The sequence below is a fragment of the Leuciscus leuciscus genome (genome assembly GCF_965113295.1).
Source record: "Leuciscus leuciscus genome assembly, chromosome: 22".
Lineage (NCBI taxonomy): Eukaryota > Metazoa > Chordata > Actinopteri > Cypriniformes > Leuciscidae > Leuciscus > Leuciscus leuciscus.
This window is the reverse complement of record NC_138746.1, coordinates 9,685,672-9,706,719: the sequence shown is the minus strand read 5'-3', so window position 1 is coordinate 9,706,719 and position 21,048 is coordinate 9,685,672. Positions and strand designations below refer to the sequence as shown.

Sequence of the window (21,048 nt, the reverse complement as noted above, 5' to 3'; positions counted from 1 at the left end):
ATTAGTTCAAATTAAAGTAGCCTAAGTAAAAGTGTATAGTCATTTTACATTTTTAAATATATCTGTTATAACAATGATGTGATAGCAAACTTGTGATAGGCCACTCAAGGTCCACTTCATCTTAAACTAACTGTTTAATCCCAAAGTGATGTAATAACATTCTTGAAATGACAATAATGCTGCTACTGAAGATACTTTTTACTTATTTGCACTTATCTGCATTTGCACATTGTCCTTGTTTGAACTACTGAATTGTGCTTATCAATTTATTGCTGCACTTTTGTTGTTTTAATGGTGAATTATGCTAATGACTTGTACTCCACATTCCACTAAAGATTTTCTATTGCATAGAATGAAAAGCTTTCATGTGCGGATTAGTACTGAAACAACGGTTTCTTCAGTCCTCACAAACCAAGCAGAAAACATAATTAGAGAACATAATCCAGGCCAATGCTTTTCCAGCCCTTCATTCCCTCAATCACCCCATAACCTTCTACATCCCATAAGCAAACACAGTTTTATGATTTCTTTCTAGGTAGGACGGAGGAGTCTGGACTGCATGGTTTTGTTTAAACAGATGTGAATGTTAGACAGATCTGAAACCTGAGTGGTGTATATATAACCTATATGATTATGTGTGACAACGAGATGGCATCTGGATTTCTGAACGCTTCTGCTGAGAACGTTTATGGTGGAAAGAGCGCTTTCTCACAAGCAGAACACAATATTGTCGCAGCATACCTCATCACAGCAGGTAAATAGCAGTATAGTTGTGTGTATACCTTTTGTATTTGATGTTAGCAATTAGCTATAAATTAACTGAAACTTTTAAATAACTAATTTAATCATTATCAAGTTCATAATTTAATAGCCTAATTTTTTTAATTGGCATATCTTCTCATTAAGTAAGAGTTTAGTAAGCCAAATGGCAAGAATTGCCTTTGGGGCCTAAACAGGAAACATACTCAGAACTTTGTTTAACTGGCAAGGTTCTCTTAAAAATACGAACAAATAATTTAATAGAACATTTGTACAAAGTTATCTGGTTTTTAATAATGTTCTTAAAATGTTAATATAAACATGTTAATTAGGCCTACACCAATCATGGAACTTTTTTTTTTTTTTTTTTTTTACATTTTAGTTCGACGGTTCTCTCGAAATTATGAACAAACGTTAACGTTAATAGATGTTTTGTTTAAAGTTCTCTGGTCTTCACTGTTCTCAAAATGAGAACATTGCACACAGAACACAAAAACGTTAGGCTACTTTACGTAACGTAGGCTATATACATACGGAATGTATTTTAGCCTACGTTTTAGATGGACAGTTATGAAAAAACATTATTCTAGTAGGCTAGCCTAACGAAGAACATTCGTTCAAAGATATTTGGTCTTTATAATAATGTTCTCAGTGAAGTTATTTATACATCGGTCATGGGATGTTTTTCAGAAATGTTTTAGTCGGACGTTCGTGTAGGCCTAATGTTTTTTAATGTCACTGCGTTTTTTTTTAAACGTTCAGAGAACAATCAAAAGTAACGTTGCCAAAAAATAATTTCCAAATTTAATAGAAACTATTTAACTCTCGTAAAACCAAGAAAAGAAAAAAAAAGAAAAACATTTTAGAATTTTTTTTTTACAAATGTACATTTTAAACATTCAGAAAATAACGTTTTCATAATTTAATGGGAACCTTAGCTTAGAAAATATTTTCGTTAGCTGGGTAGGCTTAAATTCAGGACAATGTTTTTAAGCATTCCTTGAAACTGACATTTACAGATTCAGCCAGGCGTGTGAGGTAACCAGCAGGGGTGTGTATAAAATGGGGAACTGAAAACGGGAAATGTTTAGAATGGACATGACACATGTGTGAGACAATGTCTTTGTGTCCACAGATGTCCTGAAGGGATAGTTCATCCAAAAATGAACAATTTTGTCATCATTTACTCACTTTCATGTTGTTTCAAACCTGTATGAGTCTGTTCCAAACCTGTAAGAAGATATTTTATAGAATGGTGGTAATCGGTAGCCATTGACTTCCATAGTACAAAAAAACACTATGGAAATCAATGGTTACTGTCAACTTTTGATTACCAACATTCTTCAAAATATAATATTTTGTGTTCAACAGAAGAAAGAAACTCATACAGGTTTGGAACAACACGATGGTGAGTAAATGATGACAATATTTAAATTTTTTGGTAAACTATCCTTTTAACTTCCTGCTCTCCCTGTCTGTGTCTTTTTCTATCTCTTTCAGGAGTGGTCAGTCTGACTAGTAACATTGTGGTGCTGCTGATGTTTGTGAAGGTCAGAGAGTTGCGTACTGCCACAAATGCTATCATCATTAATCTGGCTTTCACTGACATTGGCGTAGCTGGTATTGGTTACCCCATGTCAGCAGCCTCAGACTTGCACGGGAGCTGGAAATTTGGCTACATGGGCTGCCAGGTATGCACCTCCTTCTTTTTCAACAAACACAGTCATTTTGATTGTATAATTAAGCAAAATTGTAAATATAGTCATAGCTAAGTAGCATTGTTAGGGGCCAATGATGAGTAAGAGTATCCTATAAAGTCTTAGTTTTGCAACCTGAACTAACCTTGCATTATATTTATAATATTTTAACAAAATTGTTTCACTACTTTTTTCTTCCGAAGACATAACAATAAAATATAATGCCAACAAGTGCTAGATATAAAAAAATATTTGAAACACACATTTTCATTAAAACCTAAAATCTCATCATTTTTTTTGCTTAATTCCACTAGAACACACTTTCTTGCATAACAATAACAAAACTTGTTGCCTCTGTTACAGATCTACGCTGCCCTGAATATATTCTTCGGAATGGCCAGTATTGGGCTGCTCACTGTGGTTGCCATTGACCGATACCTTACCATATGTCGATCTGATGTAGGTATGAATCTGTCCAAACAACTGCCTGAATGAAATATGAACCACTAAGGACTGTCATTGACTTAGTGGAGGGTCAATGTCACTTGTGTCAAATGCTGTAGGATATCTATTAATGTGTGTTTGTTACAGGACAGAAGCTGTCAACATTGTCATACGTACTTCTAATTGTGGCTGCTTGGCTGAATGCTGTGTTTTGGTCAGCCATGCCCATTGTTGGTTGGGCAGGATATGCCCCTGACCCCACAGGAGCCACCTGCACCATCAACTGGAGAAACAATGACGCGTGAGTGAAGATTGATATAACAGGCCGGGCCATAGATACCCATTTTATTCCTTTACTAATCTTTTATCAGTTTGACCACTCTGTAAAGCTTTTTTTCCTTTAGACAGTGAATCTTAAAAGTGGAGAGGGGATTACAAGTGGGACTAATCCTGTTTGCTTTTAGATCTTTTGTGTCCTACACAATGACTGTGATCATTGTCAACTTCATCATTCCACTGTCGGTCATGTTCTACTGCTACTACAACGTCTCGGTTACTGTGAAGAGGTTCAAAGTTAGTAACTGCCTAGACAGCATCGACATGGATTGGTCTGACCAGATGGACGTGACCAAGGCAAGCAAAAGTATTTTATTTATTTTTTCCAAAAAAAAATCCCATTCACATGAGGGTAAATGTAACCATTAACTATCAAATATCAGTTTAAGTAATTGAAATAAAGCTGAAATAAAATAAAATAAAATAAATTTAATCAAATTAAAATGAGAAATTTTGTCTTGGCAACTTAAAATAAAAAAGGTTTAAGTATTAAAATGTTAAAACTGAAATAATTATAAGTTAAAGCTAAATAGAAATATTTTATAAAAACAAAATTACTAAACGCAAACTGAAATTAAATTGAAAACTGAGGGGATGTTTACACAAGATTATTTTCAACTAAAAATTAAAAACTTTTTATGCGTTTTGGCTGTTCATTTACAAAACGGCATTTTGGGAGCCTAAAAACGGCAGACTTTTGAAAATTAGTAATAAAAGGCAAGTTTTTGAAAACGATACCGTTATCGTCTCTGTGTAAACTACAAAAATGTGAATTTGTGAAAACGGTGACGTCATGTGCATGCAGTGACATCGCCAACTACTGGCCTGGCATGCAGTAGCCTACATCATTGTCGTGTAACATTCCCTAAATATGTAAAAAAAAAAAAAACCTTGTCAAAATGATCCCGTTTACACGATCCGCAAAAATGACTAAAAACGCTGTATTATGCTGCCAGACCAGTAGTTGGCGATGTCACTTTGTGAAACTACACGCCTAGAGAACGGAATGCGCATGACGTCACCGTTTTCACAAATTCGTGTTTTTGTAGTTTGCAGAGACGATAAAGGTATGCGTTTCAAAAACGTGCACTTTGAAACCCGTTCACGAAAGTTTGCGTTGTGAAAACGGCCCCCTAATCAAAATATAAATACTGCTTGACTGGTTTTGTGTGCCCTCTGGTTTTTGTTAACTTGAATGCTTAATTTTTTTTTTTATAGATGTCCGTTATAATGATAGTGATGTTCCTGGCTGCCTGGTCTCCATATTCGATTGTGTGTTTGTGGGCATCCTTTGGTGACCCTAAAAAGATTCCAGCTGCAATGGCCATAATTGCCCCACTCTTCGCCAAGTCCTCCACCTTTTACAATCCTTGCATCTATGTCATCACCAACAGAAAGTAAGGCCTCCTTGTCCCATCTTTGTTGTCACTTTCTTTCCTTTTCTTTCCTTACTAATAAGTTGCATTTGTTGACTGCAGGTTCAGGAGAGCCATCATTGGAATGTTACGATGTCAGACACGACAGCGAATGAATATTACCAGCCAGCTTCCAATGACAGTGTCTTCTGTGCCACTCAACCCTTAAATGAAGAGAAAATCTGATATTTAAACATTCATAAAACATCAGCGCTGGACGCTTTCTGTCTGCTCCACTGTTTTAACACCACTAGAGCACGATTACTTTGCAGTGTCAGACGAATGTAACGTGTTCTCATACCATTAATATGGTTCCTGCAACTGGCATTGCCTTCTTTTAACCTTGCTATTCAGTATCTAATCTTGATGCTTGTTACATTATGTCTGCTGCAAATCTTGTGAAATTGCTGTTCTTGATACTGCATGTACTCAAAATGTCCTCATTTGAATAAAAATAAATTACACAATGATTTGTTTTAAAGATTTCTATTTTTTATTTTCTTTATAAAATGTGTCAGATTTAAGCATCCTTTATGACATTTATTTCACATTTATACATTTTACAGATAATGAATTTGATGTGTACTGCAATCATTAAATAAAGAACAGTGCCAAAGGATTTGTAATGCCTTAGAAAATACTTTTTTAAAACTGTCATGGCAACAGAATCCAAGGCTATTTTGTCAGAAGAGTGTTTTCAATTATGGCTCATAGCTAAAGATTCATTTTCAACCTGCCCTGAGCAATTCACTGACAAATTTAGTGGGGGGAGGGAAAAACTATTCTGACGCTGCACCCTTCCAGCATTAGGACACATTGTTCTCCAGCCAGACCCGGATCTCCTCCTGATTCCGTTGCATCCATTCAATATTGTTCTTCACAGTCTCTAATGCCTGCTTCCTGGGCATCTCACCTGCTCCTGCATTTGGGTTCAGGGCAAAAAAGTGCTCCATCTAAAAGGAAACCAATTTGTGACAATCAAACACTGAGGCATTTTGCACAAAAGTAGTAAGCTAGTATTCCATTCCAAACACAGCCTTTGTGTCTCACCTTCCATAGCAGCAGCTCGGTGTTGTATGTACTAGTAATTCTGGAGGGCAGACGGCCCAAGTTCCTGTCATTGATAGTATATCTAAAACAGACATGAGATCACATAGAACATTGTTATTTTCAATAAGAAGAATACTGATTTTCCCTGTTCCTTTCAACTGTTAGATGAACTAACCTGTTCACTAGGTAATCCCAGTTGAGCATCATCCATTCCCAGGCCATAGTTTTGCCATATGTGTTGCGTGACACGTATTGCACTAGACTAAAAAGATCTTGACTTCTCACAATGTTTTCATTTTTAGCGGCTTCAAGTAACCTGTTACAAAAGAAAGACAATTGAACAAATTATTTATTGAGTGCTAGTTTACTATTAGAAAGGTCCTGTTTACACCTGGTATTAAGATCGGATCAAAAGAAACGAGGGAGACACATTCCCGTTTATTCCCGTCCTCTTTTGTCCAATTTCAACCACTTCTGTTCTGATTTTTTCAAGTGGAGGGTCTATGGGTGGGTAAATGTATGGGCTTTTTCAGATCATTCGATCTGATAGCCACAAGACCACGCCGAACGCTGTGAGTGCATGTTAGAAATCAGGAATGGTGAGAGAACATTGTGCTTGGTACGTTTTTTCATCATACCAAACTTGGGTCTTCAGCCGACAAAGTTTAAAAGGCTTTTGACTAGCGCGCTTCCCATGTTGTTTCGCGTTTGGTCAGTAGGCGGAGAGTAATGTCTTTTGTGGTTGTTTAAACACATTCGACCACATAAGCAATCGTCTACACAACGAAAGCAATCTGGTCGAATGCATTTTCGACTACCTCTGAAAGTGGTCAAAAGTGGACAAGCTCAAAATGTTACAGACCCCGTTTACACCTGTATTTAGCGTCGTGCACTTGTGATCCAGATTGACCAAAACGCATCTTAAAACCAGGTGTAAAAAGAGGGGTTTTTTTGTGCAATTAGGCTATGAGTTAGTCAATTGTAGGTGAAAGAATCTGAAGCAGTATCAGTATTTTTTCAGAGAACAATGGATTATCAAAAAAGTAAAAAATGCAGGGCAGGGACTTGGTTTTATGCGTCGTTATTGATTGGATTCTGAGATGTGGGCGTTGAACTCAAAAATAAATGTGAGTTGCAGTTGATTGTGCAGTGTTTAAGTGGACTAAGTGATTGGAAAAGTTCATCATTCGTCACCAGAGAGAAGTCTTTCATTTTCATAGGATGAGTTACGGTTAAGATTAGGATTTGGTTTAGGGTTAGTTACTTGTAATTATGTATAATTTACTGTTATTACTATAGTAAATACATGTAGTAAAGTGTAACTATGTCACCTTAAAATAAATTGTTACCCAAAACAATTTTTTTTAAATAAAGCATGTATTTGTAAGAATCACTCACAGTAAAATCATTTCACGTCGACTTTAATTCTGCACTGGGAAGAGGGACATTACCTATGAAGGAGAGTGACATTTTCTACAGAAGCCAGGCCGTAGAGCAGCTTGTCCTTCTCCTGGGCGAGAGAGGCAGAGAGATACTTCTGGAACATGATTTCCCAGCTCCGTTCTGATTTTGAGTTCTTCATTCCGTATCGGTACACCAACAACCGTAAGTTGACAGGCACACTGCTGCTCCGCAATCAGAGAAAGAGCCTCTTTGATACACTGACTCTGAGTGGACCACTATACATCCTGTGAGGTATTTATGTATGAATGTGATTACCTAATTGTTCCATCAATCCATTTATTGAAAATGTCAGAGGCTTGGTCGAGAGCTTCCTGGTCATTCATCTGACATGCAAGGCCTAAAACTGTCTCCCTCAGCAGCCTGGGAACGGAAAAAAGAAATTCAGAGGGCGTTTACATGACACCATTTTCAACTAAAAATGGAACACTTTTTATGTGTTTTGGCCGTTCATTTACAAGACAACAGTGTTTTGGGGGCCTGAAAATGCAAACCTTTGAAAATGGGGTTCAAAATGCAAGTTTTTTAAAACGATAGGCTACCATTATCGTTTCTGTGTAAACTACAAAAACACACATTTGTGTGTATTTTGTGTTCAGTCTAAATAGGCATGCACAAGCAAAGATATCATATATAAACGCTAGATGTCTCATGGCGCAGTCACTTCCAGCATCACCGTTCGGCCATCTTGTCACAGGCAGGCTTAATGTAAAGTGAGTGATAAGCACGCACACAAATCCTCTTATCTCGCTGAAATCTTGACGGATTTACAAACGGTTTGGTTTCTTACAAACGTTATTAACGTGGCTATAATTCCGAATGCTTGAACATGTATGTTATAATTATTCATATGTATGCAGTGTCATAACTACATCTCTGACGTTTATAACAAACCAACCCGTTTGAAAATCGGTAGAAAATTGAGCAAGTTATGGTTATTTAAAAGTACATGCACCATTTAACGAGTGAGCGAGCACCCTGTGGTAAGATGGCCGCCACGTGCGGACGTCGACCTTCATTGGCCAGCAGCGCGCACGAGACATCTAGCGTTTATATATGATATCTATGTGCGCAAGTACTTGACAACCAAAACAACAAAGTGACATCGCCAACTACTGGCCTGGCATGCATAATACAGTGTTTTAGTTGCGGATTTGAGGGAACAGGGACCGTTTTAAGAACGTTGTCGTCTGCAAAGTTTTTCACAAATGCAAAAGAAAAAAAATATATGGTTTTTTTTGTATTGTTGTCATGTAAATGTACACAAGGTTTGTTGAGATTATTATATATTTTTTTAATAATTTTTGAATATTTAAACCTGAAAATAAACCGTTTTAAGATTATAATAATATCAAAACAAAAAAGTTAAATGAAGAAAAAATATTTAAAGTCAGCATGAAACTGAAGTTGCGATAGTCTTCCCTATTGTGACATTTTTGAGTGAAACGGCTTCTCGAACAAGACAAAATGTTGGACAGGACTTAATTTTGTCAATCAGGAATTAATTCGTTATCGTTTGCTATTGCTGTTATCTCATTTGAGTGACAGGTTGTTCCGCCCTCATGCCAGTAAACACATCATCAGAAGGTGTCGCTGCAAGAGGGAGGGGAAGTTATTTTGATAAATGATAACAAGGGCACATGAATTAAAAAAATATATAATCTGCAGCTGTAATAAATCTTTTATAATGAATACTGCAATATTACATGAAGAAAATAAGAAATGTCCATTTTGAATTCGTGGTGACTTTAAGATTCTGAATTTCAGTAGTCAAAAAAGAAAATTTTCACTTTTTATTATAGATCATCAGATGTTCTTTAGAACACAACATGTGGAGCAATGCTGCTGTCATTAAAGCAAAAGGAGGATGAAACAAACACTAAGTCTTTTTTAACTTTAACTTTTTTAACTTTTTCATCAAATTGTTATGAAAAATGTATTAAATTAGAAAAGAATGCAAAATAAAAGAATTTCCACTGCATATGTGCGTACGTAGTACGTACACACACATGCATACTATACAGCGCATACACACAAATGCATACTATTCAGTGCATGTGTGTGTGTGTGTGTGTGTGTGTGTGTGTGTGTGTGTGTGTGTGTGTGTGTGTGTGTGTGTGTGTGTGTGTGTGTGTGTGAACACATGTGCTGAAGCATGGATATATGCAGCATTTAACTCTGGTTTACAAGACTGATAAATCCAAGAATGTGTCCCTGGCTTGGCCTGTGCTATAGGAGAGTTTTTTTTAGTTAGTTCTGCCAAAAAATTCTCACCGCTCTGTTTGGGTCCCCTCATCATTCCACCCAAGCTCTCTGGATATCTTCTGCACAAGGTCACGGAAGAGTTTCTAAAAACGATTTCAAACAGAGCATATGAAAAACTGAAGATTTAAAATAGTAACTTCTTGCAAACATTTATATAAAGAATATCAGCTATAAATCTCCCTCTTGGAATAAGACCAGATTTGAACATTTTACATGTTTTTTACAGAAGGACTTTTGCCATGCTCTGGAAGGTAGTGAAGACTTTGGAATCCAACCTGGAATTTGGGGTACAGCTCTGGGTCATCGGCCAGCATGTCTCTGATGTAGGAGATAGAAGTAGATACTCGATCCCACACAATATACTCAGTTTCATTGGCCAGATATCTTGTTAAGTTGAAGGCATTTCCATAATTGACTATATCTGCCCTGTTAATGAAAAACAAAAGGCAGCACTTTTAAGCATGACTTCATCATTCTTACTTTCTAACCTCCACTATAACCATAAAAAGCTGTGCTATGTAAAATCATCTCAAATTCAGTTTTTTTTTTTTTTTTACTGTCAGCAAGTCGAGATTGAAAGCGTTCTGCAGCTGGAACATGTTTTTTACGAACTCACCGTCCGAATGCAAATACATCATCAATGTAGCTGCTTCGATCAGTTGCATCATACACCTAAAAAAAAAGAAAAGAAAAGAAAAGAAAAGAAAAGAAAAGAAAAGAAAAGAAAAGAAAAGAAAAGAAAAGAAAAGAAAAGAAAAGAAAAGATAAGCTAAGCATCATGTGAGTTTATATATTTTATCTGCAGAACATCTTTGCTCTGATTGGCCAATAGCAATATCACTCCGTCGTCCGTGGTAACGCTGTCTGTCATCTGGCGCTACTTTCCTGTCTCTCATTTCGCGGTACGCGGACAATCTCATTCAGATTTAAACGGAATTGCCGCCATCTAGCGTCTCAAGTATTGTCTGTAAGTATAAATTACCTCAGGCGATTTAAAGGTGCTTTATAAAATAATTAATTTTACTGTAACATCGTTACAGTGTCTGTCTTGTTGCTAGGATAATTGTTTTGTACGTTATAGGGGAGTAGGGACTACTTTCTTTCTTAGCATAAGCTAAATTGACCCTTTTCACTCTGATGGCGCGGTTTAACGTTTAAAAAAAAACGTTAAAAAAATATATGTATGTATTTTTTTTTTATGTATACATTCATAACACTATACTTTGTATTATATTACCTTTGCATCAAATTACCACAAAAAAAAAAAAAGAAAAAAAAAAAACCTAGGATCTAGCGGCTCTATGGAAGTGACATCTTTCTCTCTTCTGACTGCCGTTATCGATCTCTCTCTATTTTTTCCTCTTTTTGAAAGTTGTGAAAACACTATTGTTGGGTTTTTCTTTTGCTATTTGAGCAAATTGGAACACACAAAAATATATATTTCATTTGGTCTCTCACGACTTCTGCTTCTGAGAAACTCGGAAATGTGAAAAAAGGTATAGAGAGAGAGAAAAATATTAATGATAATACCTTATAATCTGTGATAAGTTGCTCAGCAATAGTGCTCCACATACTGTCGTGGTGATTTACTCGATAAAAGCCCATGTGGTCTTTGTTGACTTTGATAAGATCATCGGTTGCAGGGGAGTATCCTTCAATGACTTCCTCTATATAAACACAGGTCAGAAATTAATTACACAGCAGAATACCTCAATTAAAATAACTTATTTCTCAGTGTCAAAAACCGTCTAAGCATATTATCTTGTTAACCTGTATTGTCAAATATGAAAGAGTTGTTTTTGGAGCTGAGTGTTCTCCATTTCACAGGAATGGTCCATTTGTATCTGTGGGACAAGAGATCATTGTGAACTAATGAACTTTTCAGTGTGCCAAATGAGAGAAGAAGAATCAGAGGTGAGTTCAGTTCATTATCTGTGTTCCTGTGAAGAATAATGCTAATTATTATTTGTAAACATGATGAGATAAGGACGTATGTAAAGAATAGAGCAGTGCTTTTCAATTCATGGGTTGTGTGTGACTGTAAAATGAGTTGTAAGTCTGTTCTGATTGTGGACAGTAAGAATAAACCAATCATATAATTAAGAATTCGAAAGACAAAATACATGGCCTTATTAGCTTTTAATAGGTAGGACAAAAAAACGCTTTCCATGTCTTTTGTTGTTGACGTCAAAGGCTGTGCATTTGTCAACAGTATTTTGGTGCAAATATGTCACTTGGCAGTATGGTGAACACAATATTTGATAGTGTATGCATTTTCCTAATCTGCACATGCCATGTTACTTTTGCAAATTGTTGGGCCTATGTGGTTCATGGTAATATTATTGAATTCCAGTGTTTGATTCCACAGACATTTTTGGTGTAGAGGGATGTGGGAATATCATCAGGCTCACCCCAGGGGAGTGGTGGGTTGGCTGGGGTCAGCATTGGGGTCCAGGAGGAACCTGTTCTGGGTGAGCTTCGCTTCAGTGTCTGTGATGGTCAGATTCAGAACAGGATAACCCATCTGCTTGGTCCATGTGTCCATAATGTTTGCCACAGGTAAGCCACTCTCCTAAAGTATGGCCCAAGATATATATAATAGGCATATATCTAAATAGTGTGCAGACATAAATGTATTAAAAAACATTAATTGATTAAAACAAATTAATGAGGGTTAGTAAATATGTCATTGCAAAGTTACTCATAGTTAGTAGAATTTGAAAGTGGACTATCGAAATACAGTGTAACCCATATTTTTCCCTAAATGTGTCACGGCATGTGGTTTCTTATAATATATATATAAGCTTTAAAACGACAAGGTATGACCAATAAAAGCTTTTTACATCTTCCATGGCTTTCCAAAAGTCTGCAGTCTTAGCATTCTGGAAGGGGAAGTTTTTCAGATATTGCTGTGGTAAAAAAAGAAAGAGGTTTATTTAAGATAAAAGTGTGGAGTAATTGGAAAATGTATGTAAAAAGTGAGGCGCCTTACTCGACATCCATCCCTAAATTTGTCACGGCCAAGCAAGTCCTCCAGCATACGTAAAATAGAAGCACCCTAAAGCAGAATGAGATTAGAGCGACCAATTCATAGCAAAAATAGTTAATAGAGCAACATCACCAGGTTAGGCATCACTGAATTTACCTTGTTATATGAGATGGCATCGAACACGGATGTGATCTCAGCAGGGCTGGAAACATCCACAATAATAGGATGGGAAGAGAGAAGAGCATCATCGACCATGACAGGAAATACATCATTGATAAGCATGATGTCGCGCTGGGAACACAGAGGATGAATTTGGCATAAACAAGGCAACTAGCCTCAATGTGATTGGATGGTTTCAGATATGTTGCCTATTTAGGAATACATTTGAATGATTCAGGCATGTGCTCACCATTCCCCAGTCAGTCTCGGCTTGTTCCACTCCCACATACTCAAAAAAGCTGGCAAAGCCCTCGTTCAGCCACAAGTCGTCCCACCAGTCCATAGTCACAATATTTCCAAACCACTGCAGATTAGAGACAAAACAAGGGCCGGTTGCATAAATTGCTTAGACTAGTCTAAACAGTTAGTCATCTATTTTTTTTTCTTCAAGACTGGTCCTAACTTTTTAGTTAGTTAAATAAAATGGTAGTTTGATCTAATTTGAATTGGAAAATGAAGACTGATTGCCTCTTGTCGAACTGTTAGTTGGTCAAACTATACTGTAACTCTTAAGACACAGTATTAACAGTGGCTAAGATTATGCAACTGGCCACAGTTCCTTAAATAGTAGACCCTAAATACCTCGTGCTTATTCAGCCCTATATTGTTTCTGTAACCGTGCCTTTAAAAAAATTTGTTTATTCAAAGTTAAAAAGAAATTGGACATATTTCAAGGATTCAATACTCAAACTATGCAACCAAAGTCAGCAGCAGCATAATGAAAGCTCAACAAAAAGACTTCAAGTGAATGTCTTTACAAGGAAATAAGTTACAAATTATCTAAATTACATCATGATTTTATACCATCTATAAAAGGTTTCTACAGTTCTATTTTAATATGACATTTTTAGCCCTGTGTAACTTCGGATAGTTTTTGGATTCTGCTTCCAACAACCTTGGACCTGGCCATAAAAAGATAATCTTATCAATATGACACTAGTCATTATCCTAAAAGACATCACTGCGTTTGATGTTTCTGAGAGGGTGTAATATGTAACTGTGTGATAGTAATCTTTACGATAATCATATTTTTCTCTGTCAGTCTTGTTACTGTAAAATCGGCCTGATAAATTCTGCCTCTTTGATGGAAAATGCAGTTACAGGAAGCAGTAAAATGAGATGCAGGCTCAGTACAGGGTGTTCTGCCAAGGCCTGTTCTGAAATGTGACTGATGAAGTATATGCTATTGTCCTCGCTCTGCGCAGTGTCCTGGACAGAGCACCTGTAGTGTGCTTTAAAGCACTGCTTGCTTTGAATGATATTAAAGCTGCAGTCTGAATCTGATACATGATGCTAGGTTAGCTTCACAACTCGTAATCTTTCAGTGATTACCATTAGACCAGATATGTGATAGGGTTAGTAACCTGGTGAACAAGCTCATGCGCAATGACACTGGCCACTCGCTGTTTGTTGATTGAAGAGGACTCCTTCTCATCGAACAGCAGGTTGGTTTCTCTGTAAGTAATCAACCCCCAGTTCTCCATCGCTCCTGTTCCAAAGTCTGGGATTGCTATCTTATCTGCAGCAGAAACAGAATACATCCTATAATCCTTTGTCACAATAATTAGCAATACTTATATAAAGACATGATATAAATCAGTTGATAAGATAAAATATTATATAAATCTGGAATCAGTGCCTTTTGATAAGATAAGTTTGTACAGCTGTTAATTTTAAAAAGTATTAAAAAAAAAGAAAAAGAAATGTGTATATATATATATATTATGATTTAAAATGAACATTTAAAAATGTACTCTATGTATTCATATTGGTTACATATGATTTTGAAAACAAACAAAAAAATTATTCCCTTTTCCCCTTTTCCCCTTTTTCTGTGTGTTGGTCACACCACATGACTTACAAATATTATTAAGTAATAAATCTGTTAAAATATTCCTGTTTAGACAATCATAAAAAATAATGTCCACTTACAGTAATTACTTAAGGTTTAATAAAAAAAAAATGTATTGTGATATTGGGGCAGTTTAAAATTAATATGAAAATAAATGTAAGTTCAGAAATTAAAAACAGGCTAATCATGAAACAGTTGTATTCAAGTTATTATATGAATTGGTTTTATGAGTCATTGCCCCATAAAATACAAATTATAAGTAATAATTAGCGATGATGATGATCCCACTATGATAAACAGTTAAAAATTGGGAAAATGTATTTGCTGATTTACCAAGTTTCTCTATAGAATATTCCATGTCAAAATACTCCTCAAAGTAATCGAATATGATCTTAGTGACATTTGCAGCATATTCAGTGGTTGAGATCTGCAAAGGCTGAGCATAGATCCTCAACTGTCAGGAGGAGAGAAAGAGATGAATAATGAAAATCCAGAGAGGTTTCAGTGTACCGACTGTTAGGAAATATTCAGTAAATCCTGGTTTAGAAAAACAAACAGCGAAAGAAAATGTCTTACTGGTATTCCTCTTTTCGATGTTCGCTCCACATAGCTGAACTTGTGCACCGCAAAACATACCAGATAGGTGCTCATCTTTACAGATTTTTTAAAGGAGGTTTTTGTCTTTGCTTCTGACACTTTCTCGTTGTTCTGTGAAAGAGAGCCAAAAGATGTGTTTAAAAGGAATATTAACATCTAATATACAGTTGTGGTCAGAATTATTGGCACCCCTGGTAAATATGATCAAAGAGGGCTGTAGAAATAAATCTGCATTGTTTATCCTTTTGATCTTTAATAATAAAAAATAGCACAAATCTAACATTTCATTGGAGTAAAATAAATGAAAGTGTGTGCGTGGGGGGGGGGGGGATTAATACTAATATTAATGTCCATATTAATATTAATATTCCCATTAATATTAAAAAAAAATTAAGCACAGCAGGGTGACGGTGACTAGGAATATGAAATTGTCTAGCTATGACTTCTTGTTTCACAGGAATATAAATATGAGGAAAAACAAAGGCCAAATTCCCTTAATCATCCATCACACTTTTTTGTAACATTTTGGGGGAGTTGCACCACATGACATTTTACAACCTGAAAAAAGGTCAAATTGACAGTACATAATTCCCTGTGTGTTTGTCACACCACATGACATGAGTAAAACCAAAGAATATAGTTCTGATGTGCAGCAAAAGATTGTTGAGCTTCACAAAATAGAAAGTGGCTGTAAGAAAATAGCTAAAGCATTGAAAATTCCCATTTCCACCATCAGGGCAATAATTAAGAAGTTCCAATCAACTGAAGATGTTACGAATCTGCCTGGAAGAGGATGTGTGTCTATATTGTGCTAATGCACAGGGAGGAGGAAAGTTTGAGTGGCCAAAGACTCTACAAGGATCACAGATGAAGAATTGCAGAGATAAGTTGAGTCTTAGGGTCAGAATGCCTAAAAAGAAAAGAAAAAAACATCAAACAACCCCTACATCACCACATGTTGTTTGGGAGGGTTTCGAGAAAAATCATCCTTCCTCGTCCAAAAACAAACTTCAGCATATTCAGTTATCAGATATGACTGGAACTTCGAAAAGGAAATGGATTCTATGGTCAGATGAAACAAAAAAAAGAGCTTTTATTGCAGCAAACACACTAGATGGGTTTGGTGCAAACAGGGATAAAAAGTACTCCACGCCCATGGTTAAATATACCGCTGGATCTTTAATGTTGTGGCCTATTGTTTTGGTCCTGGACATCTTGTATTATGGATTCTAGCAAATACCAACAAATAAATAAATCTAAACCTGACGGCCTCTGCTAGAAATCTTATAATGGGCCATGGTTGGATCTTCCATTAGGACAACGGTCCAAAACGCACATCAAAATCAACACAAAAATGTGTCACTGAGCACAAAATGAAGCTTCTGCCATGACCAATCCCAGTCCCCTAAACTGAAGCCTAAAATGAGTGGGGTGAACTGAAGAGGAGAAGCACCAACATGGATCTGGGAATCTGAAGGATCTGGAGAGATTCTGTATGGAGGAATGCTCTCTGATCTCTTGTCAGGTGTTTTCCAAACTCATCAGTCATTATAGGAGAAAACTCAGAGCTGTTGTTTTGGCAAAAGGAGGTTGCAAAAAGTATTTAATAAAAGGGTGCCAATAATTATTGGAGAAAAGTATTTATTTCAAAATGTGATTTACCCCCGTTTCAATTCTTTTACTTCAATGAAAGGTTCGATTTTTGCTAATGGTTTTTTTATTTAATTTTTTTAAATGAAAGATCAAAAGGATAAACAATGCAGATTAATTTAGACATAACACACTAGCAGACTGATGGTACAATTCTTGGTTTAAAAGTTCAAGTTCTACAAACTGTTTTTAAGACTCAAGCAGCAGGGGAATATACCTCCACAGGCATGTTGGACAGCGCTCCATATTCACTGTCATGGGTGATGGAGATTGTGTAGGTGGCCTTTTTGTTGGGCTCATCAAAACATGGAAAAGATTTACGAGCGTCTGTGGGTTCATGGTCTGTTGCAGCGATTTTCCTATAAAAGATCAGAGCGGGGTTCATAAAAATCAAATATGGGTTTACGTTTACCCCATTAACCACGTGGGGAAAGTCCAACCACATTTTCATTAACATCTAATCAAGTTTGATTATGGCTTTTAACTCGCTGCCTATATATGCAACAAACAAAATAGTTTTTGGTGGCCTCTGGAGTTTTGCCCATGCAAATGCTATAAACAAAATAAAAAGTGATTAAAATTTACGTTGATAAACATACTCAATTCCTGTAAAGTGTGATTTTTAGTTCTTCGACATTATAGATAATAAAGACTTGTTTGTTGATCATATGATATGATAGATGATCATGTGATCACCCATGATACATGTAGCATGACTTGCTATTTCATAACATATTAAGAATGGCATTCCTATTGTAAGCTTGTTTAACAGTTAGTATTTCTCAGATTTGTAACTGAAAAGAAAAAAAAAACAGAACAGTGCAGTAATGGTGCTAAAAGCTATATTACTTCATGATTAAATAAGCTTTAGCAGATGTAGCTATCTCATTCTTGGCATCTTTCTGCTTTTGTTCCAAGAAATGAGGGTCCAGTTCAGTTCAGGAAAAATTTCAGTCCATTTCCAAATGAGATAAAATACTGTGACCCTACATACAGCTTGGCAATACTCAAGCACGTGTTTTATTGTTAAATAACATTGTATTCTCTTTGGGATTTTACACTATTTTTTATATCTCCCTTAGCGACTATAATTCAATCCTCTTTGAAGCAAAGGTCTCAGACCTTCTTATCCAATCCGTTGGCTAAATTCAGACATTCAGTCCTGTCTAGTGTTATCTGTTCCCTGTTTACAAATCAGAGGAGCTGAGATGTTCAGTAATTGTGAGAAAATTTAAGATAAATAAGTTGCCATGTAATTTCTGGATATGTTGTAATTTGCATGATTAGGACCTCACTGTTGGAGGCAAGCAGTAAATCCCAGAAAGTAGGACAAGGGTGACAACAGTGCTGATAAAAAAAGTTTCCCATTTGGTATTGCCTGATGGCCCTGAAATGGTCATGATTGAAAGCTGAGGAATTTCAACACCCTTATCAAAGCGCCTGGTTACTATAGTAACTATTACAGCCATATAAAAAATTATCCATAATTAAATTTCATCACGTTAAACTCTGTACCGAGTTGTAAAGTACTTGAATAAATGTATTTTATATACTATACGCAAGTATTGTTTTGTTGAATTTGTACATTACTCGAGTACTGAAACTGAAATTTTACTATATTGAAAAAATAGATATACTTTTTACTCTTTATAATTTCATTTAGACCTCCAAAAGGCAATTTTTGCAGGCCCTCACAACATAAATCTGTCCTCATTTTGTCCATTTCACTGAGCTTACAAGTCAATAAATTATGCTCCAAACTGATATAGTTAATGAAATCCATTTCAGTATAAACTGTATTTGGGAACAACATTGGTCATTCAGCCTCAAGAAGAAAAATCTCTATACTATAGCATAGTATTATACCTAAAGAAATGTGGATGAACGTGACTCACTGATCAGTCTATAAATAACTACTGATCAAAAATGTTTTGTTGTTGCGGGTTCTTTTGGAAATAAATGGTCACTTTTGATCAATTGAATGCCTCCATGTTCAATAACAGTGTTAAAGGGATATTTCACCCAAAAATGTACGCACCATCAAGTTGTTTCAAACCTTTATTAATTTCTTCTGCTGAACACAAAAGAAGATATTTTGAAGAATGTCAGTAACCAAACAGTTGATGGGACCCATTGACTTCCATAGTATGGAGAAGAAAAAAAATACTATCGAAAGTCAATGGGGCCCATCAACTGTCTGGTTACTGACATTCTTCAAAATATCTTCTTTTGGGTTCAGCAGAAGAAAAAAAATTCATACAGGTTTGGAACAAATTGAGTAAATTATGACAGAATTTTCATTTTTCGGTGAACCATACCTTTAAAGACATTTATATTGTTACAAAATATTAGCATATTAGAATGATAAAAGAAGGATAATGTGACACTAAAGATTGGAGTAATGATGCTGAAAATTCAGCTTTACGATCACATAAATAAATACAATTTTAAACTACATTAAAATAGAAAACATTTGTTTTAAATTCCAATAATATTTCACAATATTACTGTTTTACAGTATTTTGGAATGCAAACTTGGTAAGCATAAGAGGCTTCTTTCAAACACACAAAAAAAAAACAACTTTTGAACAGTAGTGTAAACATATTAAACATGTAAACTTTTTCACTTTCAATAATGTTTGATTTTATAATCATTAAATTGTGACAGCACACATACTTTCAAGTATAATTTATACTTTATACTTTATACTTTATACTTTTATACTTTTATAACTTTTCATACCTCTGACCTGTGCATAATGACTTATTTAACCACAAAAAAAAAAAAAAGTTATACATGTTTTGATGCTTACATGGTAACTCCATTTTCCTGATACGTGGTCCTGTAGAAACCAACCAGAGAGCCATTGAGCCAGCCCTGGAAGTGAAGAGTGAGGACGTAGTGCTCGCCTGTACCAGTGACACTCAGCTGCTCGGCCACCTCTACCACCACGTACTCCTGCGGCGTGTACTCAAAGCATTCCTTCACCCTGACAGAGGTCAAGCCGGACGGGCCACTGCGCTGTAAAGTGGGCACCGCGGTGACAAATGTCTCTCGGATGTGGAGCCACAGGTGCTGACTGGGCTGCGTCAGGTTCAGATGGATGGACACGCTCCCGGTGTAGGTATCCGTATCGAGGTCGGGCTCCAGATGCAGATCGTAATGGAACGGTACTATGTAGTCAGGTAAGCGGAAATTGTTCCATCCGCCGTTTGTGTTGTCGGATGGTTTGCAGGGACCCCGGTTATCTGGGGGTGTTGTAGGTGATGGTGTTGTAGTTGGTTTGGTTTCATCTTCGGATGAGGAGGTCTTCTGGCTTAAACCAACACCGAGCCCCACGGCAACACCTGTCACAATGACGGCGGCGCAGATGATAGCAGCATGCTTCCCACGGATAAAATACCGTTTTTCCTTCTTTTCGAACTCCAGACTTTCCATGGCAAGCCGTCAAACACGGACACAAGTGTCAGAATGTGTACAAACACTCAAAGTTCACAAAGTCAGAACACTCACTCCCCGTGAACCCCCCCCCACACACACACTATCCTTGCACTTCCTTTTGCCTCCAAACAGAGGAAACAGCTGTGTCTGATTCCCAAATGTGTGGACATACGCAGTCCCACACTCAATCATGCAGGGCAGCCTGTGGGAGGCTCAGAGGTTAAATCAGGAGTTAAGTTTCACCGCCCTCCAAAAAAATTGTTCTGATGTCTGTAATGACACAGCCACGCGGTTGTCGATGCGTTTACACAGGGAAGTGATTGTCTTCACACTAAATCTCACGCTGATAATGGAAATACATAGGGGACAAGGGCTGAATTTGTACCGCCCTTCGGTTAAACATAAATCAAAATATGTTAATCAGCAGTCAAAAAGGAATGATCACAAACAAGCGTCAGAGAGAAAAGTGGGGGAGGGAGGCATAGGAAAGCAGAGTAACATGGAAAGAGTTATTATGAGGAGAGGAAGGGGCTTAAGGGAGAGAACTGGGGAATGTTACGAAACTGACACGGTTTTAAGTGACTGAACAAATAATATACAGGATCCAAAATGTAAATTATGAACAAATTTGTCAGACATTAAAGTCTACAGCAGGTAGATGTGGTCCTTTATTCACTCCATCATACAATCAAAAGGGACAAATGTGATCAGAAACCTTAAATAGGGGGATGTAAATACAATCACTCCATGTTAGTGACTGTACACAAAAACCCCATTTGTAAAGTTTAGATCACATGCATGTTTTCTTCCTGAATGTAGTTTTATTGATTCATATTTGAACACAATTGATTATATATACATATTTGGATTAA

The 21,048-nt window shown here is 36.5% G+C and overlaps 2 protein-coding genes across 2 annotated transcripts; one reads left to right on the top strand and one right to left on the bottom strand.

The window, feature by feature from the left end:
• The first annotated feature begins 556 nt into the window (after positions 1-556).
• rrh (retinal pigment epithelium-derived rhodopsin homolog) lies at positions 557-5,319 on the top strand. The gene is made up of 7 exons (XM_082153531.1): positions 557-754; positions 2,260-2,450; positions 2,820-2,919; positions 3,048-3,201; positions 3,365-3,533; positions 4,455-4,633; positions 4,715-5,319. The coding sequence occupies exons 1-7, from the start codon at positions 628-630 to the stop codon at positions 4,818-4,820; spliced, it is 1,026 nt and encodes a 341-aa protein (XP_082009657.1). The 5' UTR covers positions 557-627; the 3' UTR covers positions 4,821-5,319.
• enpep (glutamyl aminopeptidase) lies at positions 5,122-20,529 on the bottom strand. The gene is made up of 20 exons (XM_082153530.1): positions 19,548-20,529; positions 16,952-17,093; positions 15,064-15,195; positions 14,821-14,941; positions 14,000-14,154; positions 12,826-12,939; positions 12,573-12,707; positions 12,420-12,485; positions 12,271-12,336; positions 11,839-11,999; positions 11,198-11,271; positions 10,958-11,094; positions 10,044-10,099; positions 9,703-9,853; positions 9,437-9,510; positions 7,421-7,525; positions 7,153-7,326; positions 5,877-6,017; positions 5,702-5,783; positions 5,122-5,604 (listed from the first exon to the last, which is right to left on the bottom strand). Exons 1-20 carry the CDS (start codon positions 20,171-20,173, stop codon positions 5,458-5,460), a joined length of 2,859 nt encoding a protein of 952 aa, XP_082009656.1. The 5' UTR covers positions 20,174-20,529; the 3' UTR covers positions 5,122-5,457.
• Positions 20,530-21,048: the final 519 nt, after the last annotated feature.

What these genes read in the sequence shown, in the direction of transcription:
- enpep (XM_082153530.1), bottom strand. Translation starts at nt 20,173, where the DNA reads ATGGAAAGTCTGGAGTTCGAAAAGAAGGAAAAACGGTATTTTATCCGT. An exon ending in ATGCCATCTCATATAACAAG is followed by an intron (nt 12,486 to 12,572) that starts GTAAATTCAGTG and finishes ATTCTGCTTTAG; the next exon opens with GGTGCTTCTATTTTACGTAT. An exon ending in AATGTCACTCTCCTTCATAG is followed by an intron (nt 6,018 to 7,152) that starts GTAATGTCCCTC and finishes CTTTTGTAACAG; the next exon opens with GTTACTTGAAGCCGCTAAAA.
- rrh (XM_082153531.1), top strand. Translation starts at nt 628, where the DNA reads ATGATTATGTGTGACAACGAGATGGCATCTGGATTTCTGAACGCTTCT. An exon ending in CATATGTCGATCTGATGTAG is followed by an intron (nt 2,920 to 3,047) that starts GTATGAATCTGT and finishes TGTTTGTTACAG; the next exon opens with GACAGAAGCTGTCAACATTG. An exon ending in TATGTCATCACCAACAGAAA is followed by an intron (nt 4,634 to 4,714) that starts GTAAGGCCTCCT and finishes TGTTGACTGCAG; the next exon opens with GTTCAGGAGAGCCATCATTG.